Source organism: Capricornis sumatraensis, chromosome X, assembly GCF_032405125.1.
Source record: "Capricornis sumatraensis isolate serow.1 chromosome X, serow.2, whole genome shotgun sequence".
NCBI lineage: Eukaryota > Metazoa > Chordata > Mammalia > Artiodactyla > Bovidae > Capricornis > Capricornis sumatraensis.
Window position 1 is genome coordinate 144,100,395 of NC_091092.1, and position 15,555 is coordinate 144,115,949.

At 47.9% G+C, this 15,555-nt stretch overlaps 1 protein-coding gene across 1 annotated transcript in view; it reads left to right on the plus strand.

Annotated features, from left to right (window-relative positions):
• Positions 1-15,555, plus strand: part of ANOS1 (anosmin 1) — a 220,891-nt gene that overhangs the window by 162,794 nt on the left and 42,542 nt on the right. The window contains exons 5-6 of the mRNA XM_068962943.1: positions 8,104-8,288; positions 15,152-15,281. Of these exons, the coding sequence (XP_068819044.1) occupies positions 8,104-8,288; positions 15,152-15,281 (315 nt within the window). The remainder of the gene's footprint in view (positions 1-8,103; positions 8,289-15,151; positions 15,282-15,555) is intronic.

The window sequence follows — 15,555 nt, forward strand, 5'->3', positions numbered from 1 at the left end:
ATGTGTAGTGATGTGTAACTCTTGTTATACAGAGTGAAGTAAGTCAGAAAAAGACAAGTATTGTATGAAAGTGAAAGTCGCTCAGTTGTGTCCGACTCTTTGTGACCCCCATGGACTATACAGTCCATGGAATTCTCCAGGCCAGAATCCTGCAGTGGGTCGCTGTTCCCTTCTCCAGGGGATCTTCCCAACCCAGGGATGGAACCCAGGTCTCCCGCATTACAGGCGGATTCTTTACCAGCTGATTCACCAGGGAAGCCCGAGAATCCTGGAGTGGGTAGCCTATCCCTTCTCCAGGGGATCTTCCCGACCCAGGAATTGAACCGGGGTCTCCTGCATTGCAGGCGGATTCTTTACCAGCTGAGCTATCGGGGAAGCCCAAGTATTGTATGTTAGCACAAATACGTGGGATACATAACAGTGGTCCTGAAGTGCAGACTTTTTCCTCAAGAAGAACACGCTCCATCACAGGTTGAGCTGGACCAGTCCCACGGTTAGTTCAGCAGCACCGAGGCTGAGGTTGCGGGCCTCTCTGGGGAAATCTCGTGGTTGACATCAGACACGCCTCCAGGGCCTAATCCCATCTGCCCAGCTCTCCTGTCATCTCTACTGTGACTCTGTCCAGCTACTGTAAGAGGGCCCTCAACCTCAAGCTGTCTTTGGGCACCCCTGTATTATTATATTATAGGTCGGTTAAAAGATATATCTGGATCAGTTAGGTTAAATGTAATACCATCACTAATTAAGCAGTCGTTTTAGGCTAATAAAGAACATGGAGCTTTTTTCCTCTGAAGGTAATTTTTAGCTAATTTCTGCAGTTGTAGGAATGGCTTCCCACTCCAGTATTCTTGCCAGGACAGTCCCATGGACAGAGGAGCCTGGAGGGCTACAGTCCGTGGGGTCGCAGAATCAGACATGACTAAACGGCTAACACTTTCTACTTTCAGTATTTAAATGAGACATGAAGCATATACCTCGTGAAGGGCTTCCCTGATGGCATAGACGGTAAAGAATCTGCCTGCAATGCAGGAGACCCAGGTTTGATCCCTGGGTGGGGAAGATCCCCTGGAGAAGGGCATGGCAACCCACTCCAGTATCCTTGCCTGGAGAATCCCATGGACAGAGGAGCCTGGTGGGCTACAGTCCATGCAGTCACAAAGAGTCAGACACAACTGAGCAGCTAGCGCACACACCCACACACACCCACACACACCCACCCACACACACACACACACACACACACACACACACACACACACACGTGAAGAACCAGAGCCTCCTGGACAGGCCTGTAAGTTCTTCAGTTTTCATTTGTTCATTGTTAACTTACTGAAGTGTCAATCTCATAGGGAATCCCAAAGAGCATTTTTCTTTGTTTATAACTATTTTTTGACGGCACTGGGTCTTTGTCGCTTTGCCAGGCTTTCTCTAGTTGCTGCAGGGAGGGCTGCTCTTCACTGCAGTGGTTTCTCTTGCTGTGGTGCATGGGTTCAGTTGCTCCCTGGCACATGGGAATCTTCCGGGATCAGGGACTGAGTCTGTGTCTCCTAGACTGCCAGGCAGATTCTTCACCACTGAGCCACCAGGCAAAGCCCACAGGGCATCTTCTTAATGTTTTCCCCAGTTTGAGGTCTAAAGCGTCAGCTCAGTCTACAAGTATGGATCCCTGTTCGCTCGGTGAATATTGACCATCGGTTAGGAACTCCAGGAGTTGGTGATGGACAGGGAGGCCTGGCGTGCTGCAATTCATGGGGCCACAAAGAGTCGGACACGAGTGAGCGACTGAACTGAACGGAACTAAACTAGGAGTTACTAGGATTGCCTGACATTGATGATGATGATCTTTATTCGTCACTGACGTTCAGAACTGAAGCACACAGCCTCTGCCCGGCCCAGCAGTGAACTCATTGAGGTGGTCACGCTCGCACACTGGTGTTTAAGTGGACCACTCACTTTCATAACTTTTGACACTATACGGGCCAACCACTGCCCTAATTTTTTTCCTCTTTCTCTCTTATGGGGCTAAGGAAAAATTATGAAAATTCATGGAAACACATGTATCCTTTCTGTGCAGTCCATGTGTGTAGGAGATGTGGGATGACCTCATAACTTCAGAGGCTTCTTACGCCTGAAACTTGACTTTTTAGAGACACGGTATGTTTTGAAAAGATGGTCCATGGAGTGACCCATTACCCTGGAGCACATAACTTGGGGTAGTGCTTTGAGAACTGTGCTTGGCTGACGCCTCACGTTACCTCTGCAGGCTGATATTGGGGTTTGACACGAAGGAAAAAGCAGCAGTGAGGTTTTCCTTCACCCTTCACGTAAGGCTATTACAAGCCTCGAAGACTTCACAGTGTTACTCTGGGTGAACCAGGCCCGGTCTCTGAAACATGCGCCTTTGTGAGGCTGTGGGATGTTCACAAGCTGACCTTCTGTGGGTAACACACAAGCTCTGCTTTGTTGGGGTTCTCCTTTGATTCCCCCCTAGTTTAGTTCTGGTTTACTTAACAGCTTTGTCGAACTGTCCTCTGTCTAGAGGTCTTGCTTTCTTATTTTACTGCCTCTCTTGATGCCCATGGATCCCCTGATAGCTCAGTTGGTAAAGAATCCGCCTGCAATGAAGAAGACCCCTGTTCGATTCCTGGGCTGGGAAGATCCCCTTGGAGAAGAGATAGGCTACCCACTCCAGTATTCTTGGACTTTCCCTATGGCTCAGGGGCTAAAGAAGCTGCCTGCAGTGTGAAGACCTGGGTTTGATCCCTGGGTCGGGAATATCCCCTGGAGAAGGGAAAGGCTACCCACTCCAGTATTCTGGCCTGGAGAATTCCATGGACCGTATAGACCACGGGGTCGCCAAGAGTAGGACACGACTGAGCGACTTTAACTTTCACTTTTCACTTTCCTGACACCCAACTGCGGCGGTTAGTTTGGGTAGGGAAGGAGAAACGCTGAACTTGTTTTCCAGGCAGAAAAACCCCAGGTAGCCGTGGCCTTCAGCTTTACAGGTGGCTGTGACCCAGGGATCATCTTTAGCAGGTGCTAACCTGGAATCAGTTGTGTTATCAGTTTGTTTCTTTTCCAAAAAGCTGATGACGCCACTGCTTTAATATTTCCATGAACCTGTCAGTATTTGAAATTTGTAAACTTCAGGATTTTCGAGGTGGACCACTTCTCACAAAGTAATCACCCGCATTTTGAATACACTGACTGCATGCCCTCATGTGATAGGAACCCAGATGCCTTGAGTACAGCTGTCTTTATGAGAGACGTTGCTGCTGTTGCTGCTGCTGCTGCTAAATGAGACACGTGATGCAGTGACTAATTAATGACTCACTGAAACTCTGTATCTTGGTGCGTTTTCACACCTGGACTTGTGACAAGTCCTTTTATGAAACACTCACCTCGGGTGATTTGCAACTGCCGATTGCCAGCCTTCGTCGATTTTTCCATCAGTCTGTTTTGAACATTTTTTTTTTTTTGAAATGTTGCGTTTCTGTGCCTTTGATTTCCGCAAAAGACTTGCTACGCTTTCAAGAAACACCCCCATATATGGTGGGATGCTACACTGCAGCGTTTTGACATTTTTAATGGAATCGTGTACATTTCGGATGACGACGTTGTTTGAAATCAATAAAGAAAGATGGTAGTCGTTTACATAATGAAAACCACACTGAGGACAGATCTCTGTCCTCTGCTCTGGGGATGCCGTCAGGAGGCTGGGGGAGCTCGCAAGAACAAGATCCCTGGAAGGGGCAACGGTGGGGGCCGGGCCAGGTCTGCACACAATTAACAGCCCAGAGGGTGCAGTTCCTCCCAGTCAGGGCAGCCAGCCGGCTCTAATGCAGACCAGATGGATGAAGACCGTTTCTTCACGTGCAAGTGGCGAGATCCGTTGCCCGTCAGAATGAAGGAGATGCTTAAGGGAAGGAATTGGAGGTGACAGCACCCTGATGCTCAGTCATGTGGTGTGGAGGCCCGTGGCAGTCAGATGACATTCATGACCGAGGCCTCAGAGCGTGCGGGTGTGGGGGCAGGGGTCCCCCGCTGAGTTCAGGGTCCTTGAGTGCCGGACCAGTTACTGGAGCTGCATTTACCCTAGAGGATTCTCCGTGGAGGGCCAAGGAGCAGGGTGGGTTTGCAGTCTCAGATAGTGCTCTGTGATGTCAGGAAACTAATGAGTCATCTTCTGTCCCTTTAAAAAAAAAAAAGAGAGAATGTATTTTTAATTGGGGGATCATTGCTTTGCAGTGTCTTGTTGGTTTCTGCCATACAACAACAAGAATCAGCCCTAAGTGTGTGTGTGTGTTATATATATAACATATATATATACACAATACAACATATATATATATGTTTATATATATATAAAGCACAGTCCATCCTAAAGGAAATCAGTCCTGAATATTCATTGCAAGGCCTGATGCTGAAGCTGAAAACTCCAATACTTTGGCCACCTGATGCGAAGAACTGACTCACTGGGAAAGCCCCTGATGCTGTGAAAGATTGAAGGCGGGAGAAGGGGACGACAGAGGATGAGATGGTTGGATGGCACCACCAACTTGATGGACATGAGTTTGAGCAAGCTCCGGGAGTTGGTGATGGACAGGGAGGCCTGGCGTGCTGCAGTCCATGGGCTTGCAAAGAGTCGGACGTGACTAAGCAACTAACACTTAAACGTTCAGAACTGTTTTCCTACGTTCCATATACATGTGTTAATATACAATATTTATTATTCTCTTTCTGATGTACTTGTATAACAGGCTGTAGTTTCATCCATCTCACTAGAACTAGAGTCAAATTCATTTTTTATGGCTGAGTAGTGTTCCACTGTGTGTCTGTAACACAACCTCTTTATCCGTCTGTCGATGGACATCATGGTCAGTTCCGTGGCTTAGCTATTGTCATGGACAATTGGGGTACCTGTGTCTTTTTCAGTTGTAGTTTTCTGAGGGTATATGCCTGGTACTAGGATTGCTGGTTCGTACGGAAGGACTGATATTGGCCTTCTGATCCTTTGGCCACCTGATGTGAAAAACTGACTCATTGGAAAAGCCCCTGATGCTGGGAAAGATTGAGGGCGGGAGGAGAAGGGGACGACAGAGGATGAGATGGCTGGATGGCATCACCGGCTCGATGGACGTGAGTTTGAGTAAAGTCCATTCCCACCAACAGCGCAGTAGGGGTCCCTTTTTTTCCACACCCTCTCCAGCATTCATTGTTTGTACATTTTTTTGCTGTGTGCCTCACCTTGTTCTGTTTAAACAGGAAGTAAAGGAATGTTTGAGTCCCAGGACCTTGATGGCGGAGGGAGATGCGAGCTCCTTGAATAGATACGATCCCAGAGGAGGTGGCAGTGAACGCCTGCAATGAGCCTTCTCGTTCCTCACTGAGACTCTCAAGCGGAGATTTTTACCCCTGTTGCCATGTCTTCCTCCTACTTCTTCCTGAGAAAAGAATAAAGAAGAGGGCTGCTCCGACTTTTCCAGGCGTCTTCCTGAGAGAAGGATAATGCAGTGGGCTAGGCCCTTTCTTCAGTGAACAGCTCCACACCATTTGCTTCTGCAGAGTACTGCTTATGGGGACATTGGCTGGGGGGCTGGGGAGGGTGGAGGAGAACCCAGTTCTTGACACACACACACACACACACACACCCCACCCCTGGAGCTTGAGCTTCATAGGGAAGCTAAGACATTCAGAGAGCTGGCTGTGGTCAGGTGGTCAGAGGCCCTTGAATGCCTGTGTCGACAGCAAGGAATGGAGCCTTGCACTTCTAGCTGGAGGTTGAGGGAAGGTGGCTGAGAAGGCGGTGGCATCCGGACTGAGCCTGGACGTATCCCAGAGTCTATGTCAGAAAACGGAAGGCAAGAGATTTCAGCGTGAAGGAGACCATGTGACCGGACCACAGCAGTAAGGAGCGCCTGGCAGTGTGGTCGGGGGAAGCCGGGTGTCGAAGGCAGGTGGTGTATTGTTTCGATTTAGTGGTCCCGTCTTGTCCAACTCTCTGCAGATGCATGGACTGTAGCCCAACAGGCTCCTCCGTCCATGGGGTTCTCCAGGCAAGAGTACTGGAGTTGATTGGCAGCTTGCACTCTGTGATTCCTGCAAGCTGCAGCTAAGACCCAACACAGCTGGAAATGAATAAACACATAAATAGTTTTTTTTTTTAATGTACACCCATGGCCGATTTCATGTCGATGTGTTGGCAGAAACCCCCATAATACTGTAATTAGCCTCCAATTAAAATCAATTAATTAAAAAAAATCATCAGTGAGCTTTTGAGCAGATACACACATGCTGTGTTTAAATCACCCAGCTCCATCCAGATCAGTGGTGAATGACTTTAGAATTTCCCACCATAAGCAGACCTCGGAGTGAGTTCAGATCAAAATGAGATGAGTTGGAATTTCAGCCACGCCGCTAACCTGCGGCAGATCGCCTCTGTGCTTTGTAGCCTTCCCTCCGCTGAGACTGAAGAAATGGAGCCTTCCGAACTCACTGTTTCGAATGAGTCGTCAGCGCTCTAGGCAAACGCTCGTCCTCAGGGTAGGATGGCTTTACGGGCAGCCGGTGTACTTGGTTCGTGTGGCACTGCACTCCACCTAAATTCTGTCGGTTCCATCGATCGCTTTGCTATTATGAATTTGTTCTAAGTTCCCCTTTCTGTTATGGCTGCTATTTTGAACCGTGGTTCTTACATCTTTGGGTTACCAGGCAACTTGCTCGCTCTGTTGCGGGGGAGAGAGAAATCAAAATGATGAAGTATGTTCCGACGAGCCACCTGTGAGGGACTGTTTTTGAAGCCAGGCTCTCACCCGTGCCAAAACCCAAACATTATAAATTCATCTCTTTTTTTTCCTCCCAATTTTAAACAGCAAGTCAGTGGGGAGAGCCCCAGCAATCACTTGGAGAAATCCACGAGATCTGTGCTTCAGAAACCATTCTTGTATGCTTTGACCACATGAGACACTGGGCTTTATAATGTTTTCCTTAAAAGGCAAACTCACTCAGACGGAGAGGAGAGGAAACTCGGGAACCGTGTCCTAAGCACCCCGAGATATAGCATTAGAGGCGGAGCATGTTACATGGAGAAGGACTGGAGACTCCTGATGACTGTCGTCTCTGGTGGATTCCACGTTAGGCTCCCACGTGCAGCTTGTGGTGTACATGCGCGCTTCAGTCATGGCCGACTGTCGCTACCCCATGGACGGCAGCCTGCCAGGCTCCTCTGTCCATGGGATTCTCCAGGCAAGGATGCTGGAGTGGGTTGCCGTGCCCCCCTCCATTGGATCCGCCCGATCCAGAGACCAAACCAGGGCATTCTGTCTCTGCTGCATCGCAGGCAGATTCTTTACCACTTGAGTCATCAGGGAAACCTGTTGATGCAACATGTCAAGACCTAATTCCACCTGTTCACTTAGGTGTTAGAAAATGGGAATTCTATCAGCTTTTCATTACAAACCAAATTGAACCCACTTTGGGTTCAGAAGCACACCTGGCACATAGTAAATGCTAGGTATTTCTCTTCCCCTTACAAAAGGTTTCATCTGCCCATTTGTCAAGTTTTAACTGCAGTGGGAGTGCTTTCTGACACTGCCATCTATAAAGTTCTTGCATTTTCTTTTATTGGAAAGAATGCACATAAAAGAACTGCTCTGAGGTTATGGGATTCCCTGGTGGCTCAGACAGTAAAGACTCTGCCTGCAGTGCAGGAAACCTGGGTTCAATCCCTGGTTCAGGAAGATCCCCCTGGAGAAGGGAATGACAACCCACTCCAATATTCTTGCCTGGAGAATCCCATGGACAGAGAAGCTTGGCAGGCTACCATTCTTGGGGGGATCACAGAGTCAGCTGGGGAGACAAAACCTTGTTCAGGATCAAGAATCAATTTAGACCCTATAAAACAGCAGGCACGTGAAACTGAACTTGGCATTATACGATTTCAGGCTGAATCCCTGATAGGGAGACGCTGCTATTAAGAAAGGAGACAGGGGGGCTTTTGTCATGAGATGAGTTTCATCTCCTCTTCAGCTCTTCTTCCTCAGCGTTCACCGCAGTCTGCGTTGCGTGCAGGCTGTTGTGACCGGCGTGGTTCTGTTCCAGGTGTCCCCCTGAAGCCCAGGAAGGAGTTGCGGTTCGCGGAACTGCCGTCTGGGCAGCTGGAGGTAAAGTGGTCCTCGAGGTTCAACGTTTCCATTGAGCCTGTGATCTACGTGCTGCAGAGAAGGTGGAATTATGGGATCCATCCAAGTGAAGACGACGCCACACCCTGGCAGACCGTGGCGCAGGTGAGTGCTTCGTGGGCTCTGTTTGTGCGACACTTTGCGGCCCCTCGGACTGCAGCCCACCAGGCTCCTCTGTCCATGGGATTCTCCAGGCAAGAATCCTGGAGTGGGTTGTCATTTCCTCCTCCAGGGGATCTTCCCAACCCAGGGATCGAACCTGGGTCTCCTGATGTCACCCTTGAGGTGACGTCTCCTGCACACCTACACAGAGAAGGTTAACATGCTGTAGCTTGCTCAAAATAGCCTGAGCATGCACGTTACTTAAACTGCTATGCATGCACCTCACCTCCACCCCCCATCCTGTGGGGTGACAGATAGGAGAAGCTCCGTGGGTGTCTAACCTGGTACCACGAGAAAGTGGGCTTCACGTGCTCACGATGCATGGTGAGTGAGTGAGTGAGTGAAGTCACTCAGTCGTGTCTGACTCTTTGCAACCCCTATGGACTGTAGCCTACCAGGCTCCTCCATCCATGGTGTTTTCCAGACAAGATACTGCAGTAGGTGGCCATTTCCTTCTCCAGGAGATCTTCCCGACCCAGGGATTGAACCCAGGTCTCCCATAGTGTATGCAGACGCTTTACTATCTGAGCCTCCAGAGAAGTCCCAAAGCATATCCATTTACTTACTCGTGGCTGTGCTGGGCCCTGTTAGGACATTCGGGCTTCCTCTCATTGCAGCAAACGGGGGTTCCTCTTCACTGTGGTGTGAGGGCTTCTCATTGCAGTGCCTTCTAGAACACGGGCGCTAGAACTCAGGCTCAGAAGTTGTGGCCCATAGACTTGCTTGCTCCGAGCTCTGTGGGATCTCCCCAGAACAGGGATCCAAGTGGTGTCCCCTGCATTGCAAGGCGGGTTCTTAAAGCACTGGTCCACCAGGGAAGCCGTTTTCCGATGCGTGCTCACATTCATGTCCTCCGAGAACGGCACTTAAGCCTTGAGATACAGGTAGAACCCGCTAGACTGAGGGAAACGCAACACGCAACACCCACAGGACTTGCTAACCTGCCATTGGATTGTCTTGACGTCTTCTCCCGTGTTGCTCCTGAAACGTTGTTGCTGAACCATGGAAGATGCCGGGATTCTCGGCCTCCAGAGGAGTAGAGTTCAATCCGGGGCCAGAGATGAGGCTTGATTGCTCGAGCTTTCGTGTCATAAAGTTTTATTAAAGTATGAAAGAGATGGAGAAAGCTTCTGACATAGACATCAGAAGCGGGGCAGAAAGAATACCCCCTCACTAGTTTTAGCAACGGAGTTATATACTTTTTAATTACTTACTACCTTGAATCCAAAGAATGTCTGGAGGTTGTAAAGACCTTCCTAGACTCACTCCCATAATTGACATTTTAAGACAACAGGATTAGCCAGAAAGGTTTTTTCCAGAAACTGTCCTCAAGCAGGATACATTATTGTTACATAATCTTAAGGAAGGTGGAGGGAAAAAAAGTTTGTCCTTTCCTCCTCCTTGAGAATTCCAGACCCCCTCTCTCCTTGGGGACCCCCTGGACTTCTTATCAACCTGCCTAGGAGTTGACTCTCTCACTCCCACATTTAAGCTTTCATTCCGCACAGGACTTGACTGGCTGAACGAAGAATCCTGTCACCAAACTGCTTGGTGGAAAGCAGCGGGCAGATCTCGAATCTTCCCTGAGTGCTTCCTTCTCCTTCCTCTTGCTCAACTCCCCAACTAATGGGCCACCAGGCAGCACCCCTCCTGGGGGTCATCTCCCCAGTGCCGAGGAAAGAATAAATGATCAGTATGAAACCGCTTCATGCTTTTCAACAAGTAAACAAGCCTTCCCCACATGTAGGTCTATACGGAAATCTCTGCTGATGTGTGTAAGACCGTGTTTCTCCAAAGACGAGATTCCCTTGACTTTTTTTTTTTTTTTCTTCAGTACAAGGAAACTACAATGCCATACTCAGGTGTTTGAAAGAAAAATGTAATCCCTTTTTCATCAGTGGTGTCTCCGAGAGGATAAACACGAGAGTCATTTAAAGACCTCAAAAGCAATGAGAAATGAAATGTTAAAATGATTTAAAAAACAAAAAACTGGAGGATAATGTGCAATGTTGTGTTAGCTTCTGCCGTACGACAAAGTGCATCAATCACATGCGTACAATATCCCTTCCACCTTGACTCTTCCACCCCCCTCTTCTGCCCCTCTAGGTCATCACAGAGAACCGGGCTCAGCTCCCTGTGTTACGCGGCAGGTTCCTGCTAGGTTTCTATTCCACATATAAAGTCTTGCATAGGGTTGGTGCTGTGAGTGTGCATAGTCAGCGCTACTTGCTGAATTTGCCCCACTCCCTCCTTCCCTTTCTGTGTCCACACACCCATTCTCTTCGTCTCTGTCTCTTTCTTCCCTACAAATAGGTTCATCAGTACCCTTTTCTGAAATTCCATATATATGCACTAATATTTGACTTTTTTTTTTCTCTTTCTGCCTTATTCAACTCTGTAGAACAGACTCCTGGTACATCCACCTCATCACAAGTGACTCCGATCCATTCCCTTTTTTATGGCTAAGTAATATTCCATTGCGTATATGGACCACGTCTAAAAGAAACATCTTCAATTAGGGGAAAAAAAAGAACCGATCAGAAATATTTAGTAATTTTATTCCATATCTACCTTGTGAAACCCTTTTGCTTTAACAAAACATAAAGATGTTCAGAATACAGCCTAAAATTATGTTTGGTTTACACGGCATTCTCCCCTAAATGGCGCTATGGTATCGCGTGTAGAATTTACAGATTACCAGTTTGAAGATTTATGAAAGTAACTGATAATAAGACTTTCTCATATTCTCTTTCTTGGAGAGAGGAAAGCCCTTGCTCTATCATTTCTATTATCATTGCTGTGTTCACTGGTTAATTCCACACGAAATGCTTCCTTTCTGTGTCTGCTGAGAATGCTTTACTTCCTTAAACTAAGGACTTCAGTTCCTTAAACTGAAGGCTGAAACTAGACAAAGAAGTCAATGGAAATGTCGTCTCAAATTCTGCCAGATAAGGTAGAAAGCCACGCTTGTCACTGTCTTCCTTTTAAAAAAAAAATTATTTATTTTTTATTTATTTAATTAGAGGCTAATTACTTTACACTATTGTGACTTTTGCCAGACATTGACAGGAATCAGGCACGTGGACATGTGTTCCAGCCAGTGTACACGTGTTCCCCATCCTGAACCCCTCTCCCACCCCCTTCCCCACTCCATCCCTCTGGGTCATCCCAGAGCACCCGCTTTGAGTGCCCTGCTTCCTGCATCGAACTTGCACTGGTCATCTGTTTGACATATGGTGATATACATATTTCAGTGCTGTTCTCTCAAATCATCCCACTCTAGCCTTCTGGGCATACACACTGAGGAAACCAGAATTGAAAGAGACACGTGTACCCCAGTGTTCACTGCAGCACTTGTTTGCAATAGCTAGGACATGGAAGCAACCCAGGTGTCCATCGACAGATGAATGGATAACGAAGTTGTGCTACACACACACAATGGAATATTACTCAGTGATTAAAAAAAAAAACACGTTTGAGTCAGTTCTAATAAGGTGTCTGAAACTGGAGCCTATTATACAGAGTGAAGTAAGTGAGAAAGAGAAACACCAATACGGTATATTAACGCATATATATGGAATTTAGAAAGACGGTAATGACGACCCTGTTTATTTATTTTAATCGTGGAAGTACTTAGCTTCTTTTGAATGTTGAAGTACACGTGGCAGTCCTTTCAGCAAGTTTTCACAAGCTGAGGTTTAGAAGGATTTCAGTTCCGTTCTGTTGCCCAGTTTCATGCCCTGAGTGTCTCCTTGAGCTCAGCTGGCATTAGGCCCAGATAACCCACAGAACTCAGCCATTTATCCCTTGGAGCTGATAGCCTACAGTGAACAATGTCGGATTCGTGATCTCCAAAGAAGGAGATTTAGCTTTGGGACCAGGGACCAGGCTTCATCGCTCAAGAGCTTCTGTGTAGCGGAGTTTTATTGAAGTAAGAAAATAGACAGAAAAAGCTTCTGACAGACATCAGAAAGCGGATGGAGAGTGCCCCCTTCACTAGTGTTAGCAAGGGAGCTATATAGTTTTTAGTTATTACAATAAATCAAAAGAATATCTCAAGGTTGCAAAAATTTTACCAGACCCACTGCCACAATTTACATTTTAGGATAACAGGATTCAGTGAAGTGAAGTCGCTCAGTTGTGTCTGACTGTTTGCAACCCCATGGACTGTAGCCTTCCAGGATTTTCCATGGGATTTTCCAGGCAAGAGTACTGGAGTGGGTTGCCATTCCCTTCTCCAGGGGATCTTCGCAACCCAGGGATCAAACCCAGGTCTCCCGCATTGTAGGCAGACGCTTTACTGTCTGAGCCAGCAGAGAAGTCCTTAGAACTTGACAATAGAAAGATTCTACCACATCCACTCCCATAATATACATTCTAAGATATCAGGATTAGTCAGAAGGTTTTCAGGAAGGAGAAACCGTCTTTAAGATGGAAACATTGTTATATAATCCTTCAGTTCAGTTCAGTTCAGTCACTCAGTCGTGTCCAACTCTTTGCAACCCCATGGACTGTAGCACGCCAGGCCTCCTTGTCCATCACCAACTCCCGCAGTTTACTCAGACTTATGTCCATTGAGTCAGTGATGCCATCCAGCCATCTCATCCTCTGTCATCGCCTTCTCTCGCCTTCAATCTTGCCCAGCATCAGGGTCTTTTCAAATGAGTCAGCTCTTTGCATCAGGTGACCGAGGTATTGGAGTTTCAGCTTCTGCATCAATCCTTTCAATGAATATTCAGGACTAAGTTCCTTGAGGATGGACTGGTTGGATCTGCTTGCAGTCCAAGGGACTCTCAAGAGTCTTCTCCAACACCACAGTTCAAAAGCATCAACTCTTCGGTGCTCAGCTTTCTTTGTAGTCCAACTTTCACATCCATACATGACTACTGGAAAAAATATACATTCTAAGATATCAGAATTTGGACAAAATGTGGTCCAAGATATCAGGATGAGTCAGAAGCTTTCAGGAAGGAGAAACTGTCCTCAGGCAGGATACATTGTTGTTATATAATCCTTAGTACAGAGTTTAAACTGAGTTGTTTTTTATGTAATCATCAGTTCCAGGCTTAAAGGAAAAAATAACAACAACAACAACAAATGTTTTCTGTGACTAAGACTAAGGAATCCAGAGAAAAAAGATGTTTGCCCTTTCCTTCTCCTTGAGAATTCCAGATCCCTATCTCCTCCTCGAGAACCCCAGATCCCTCTTTCTTTGGGGTCCCCTGGACTTCTCATCCACCTGCCTAGAAAGTGACTCTTTCAGAGTCATGGCCAAGTTCTCAGGTCTGCCCTAGGACATTGTTGGAAGTGGGCATATTGCCCTGAGCTTGACAAAGGGGGGCAGTGACAATATGGTCAGGTTGTCTGAGATCTTGGGACATAACCAGAGGGACAGCAAGCCCTGTCGATGTGTCCTTGTGTCCAGTTTTCTTCTTTGCCACGTTTTATTGGACTAAGATATATTCACACAGCCACTCCTGATGGCTCAGCAGTAAAGAACCCGCCTGCCAGTGCAGCGGACCCAGGTTTGATCCCTGGTTTGGAAAGATCCCCTGGAGAAGGACATGGCAACCCACTCCACTGTTCTTGCCTGGAGAATCCCACGGACAGAGGAGCCTGGTGGGCTACAGTCTGTGGGGCTGCAAAGAGTCAGACATGACCTAGTGATTAAATCATCTCCACATAGAGATCCACCAGTCCATTCTAAAGGAGATCAGTCCTGGGTGTTCATTGGAAGGACTGATGCTGAGGCTGAAACTCCAGTACTTTGGCCACCTCATGTGAAGAGTTGACTCCTTGGAAAAGACTCTGATGCTGGGAGGGATTGGGGGCAGAAGGAGAACGGGACGACAGAGGATGAGATGGCTGGATGGCATCACCAACTCGATGGACGTGAGTCTGAGTGAACTCCGGGAGTTGGTGATGGACAGGGAGGCCTGGCGTGCTGCAGTCCATGGGGTGGCAAAGAGTCGGACACAACTGAGCTACTGAACTGAACTGAACTGAACATAGTAATACACCTCACCCTTCAGAAACATGAATCTATGCGCATCTTACATGATTTACTCAAACTAAAAAAGAAAGAAAGAAAAAGCCTTGAGTTGCAATATACTTGGGGAATTTAAGTGTGTGGGTTCACATACCTACTTCCAGAATTATATTTGGTGTTCAAGTAGGAGGCATTTTCCCTCTGTCATCTACAAATGATTTCATGCTCTCTGTAATGTAATGATCGCTTCATATATGTATTCATTCATGAAGTGAAGTCGCTCAGTCCTGTCCGACTCTCTGCAACCCCATGAACTGTAGCCCACCAGGCTCCTCTGTCCATCGGATTCTCTAAGCAAGAATACTGGAGCGGGTTGCCACTCCCTTCTCCAGGGGATCTTCCCGACCCACGGATCGAATGTTGGTATCCCGCATTGCAGGCAGATTCTTGACGATCTGAGCTACAGGGGAAGCCCATTATTCATTCGTGTGTATACTTCATTAATGAAAACCCTCCAAAGCTATATGGAGTCATCAGAGGTAAAAACCAGCCCATGCATTCATCCTGAGACTTTGACTTCCACAGAGTCATCCGAGTCTTTGGGAATAAATACCCGTGAGTGGCATGCAGCCGCTGGAACCTCCCCTGGGAATTCCCTGATCCCGACAGCCCTCCCTGGAATCTAGCAGGGTTGCCCATCCTCACCCAGGAGGGCAGGGGGAGGGCGTCAAGTCCACCGATGAGTCGAGCATGTGTTTACAAAGCATACACAGCGGGCACATCAGGGTAACAGGCTTCTGTGTGCCTTTCCCCTCAGACCACGGACGAGCGGGTGCAGCTGACGGACGTCCGGCCCAGCAGGTGGTACCAGTTCCGTGTGGCGGCCGTGAACGTGCACGGGACCCGAGGCTTCACCGCCCCCAGCAAGCACTTCCGCTCCTCCAAAGGTCAGTGGTGCTTGCCGCCCTCCAACCCGCCCACCTCGCGATAGGGGGACACATCCATGGTGTCTCCAGGCTGGCATGGGTGTGTTTGGCCAGCACGTGGCTTTGCTGTGCTGAGCGAGTGGGACCAGATGCCTCTGAAGGAGCCGCATGAATTCACGGCTGGGAGGATCCCTGTGTTTTGACCTCTGCCAGGCTCCGGAAACTGTCATCACGATGATGTTTTCTCAGCTTGGAACAGGCCGTTCTCTAGAGTCAGCTTCCACTGCCTGGGTCT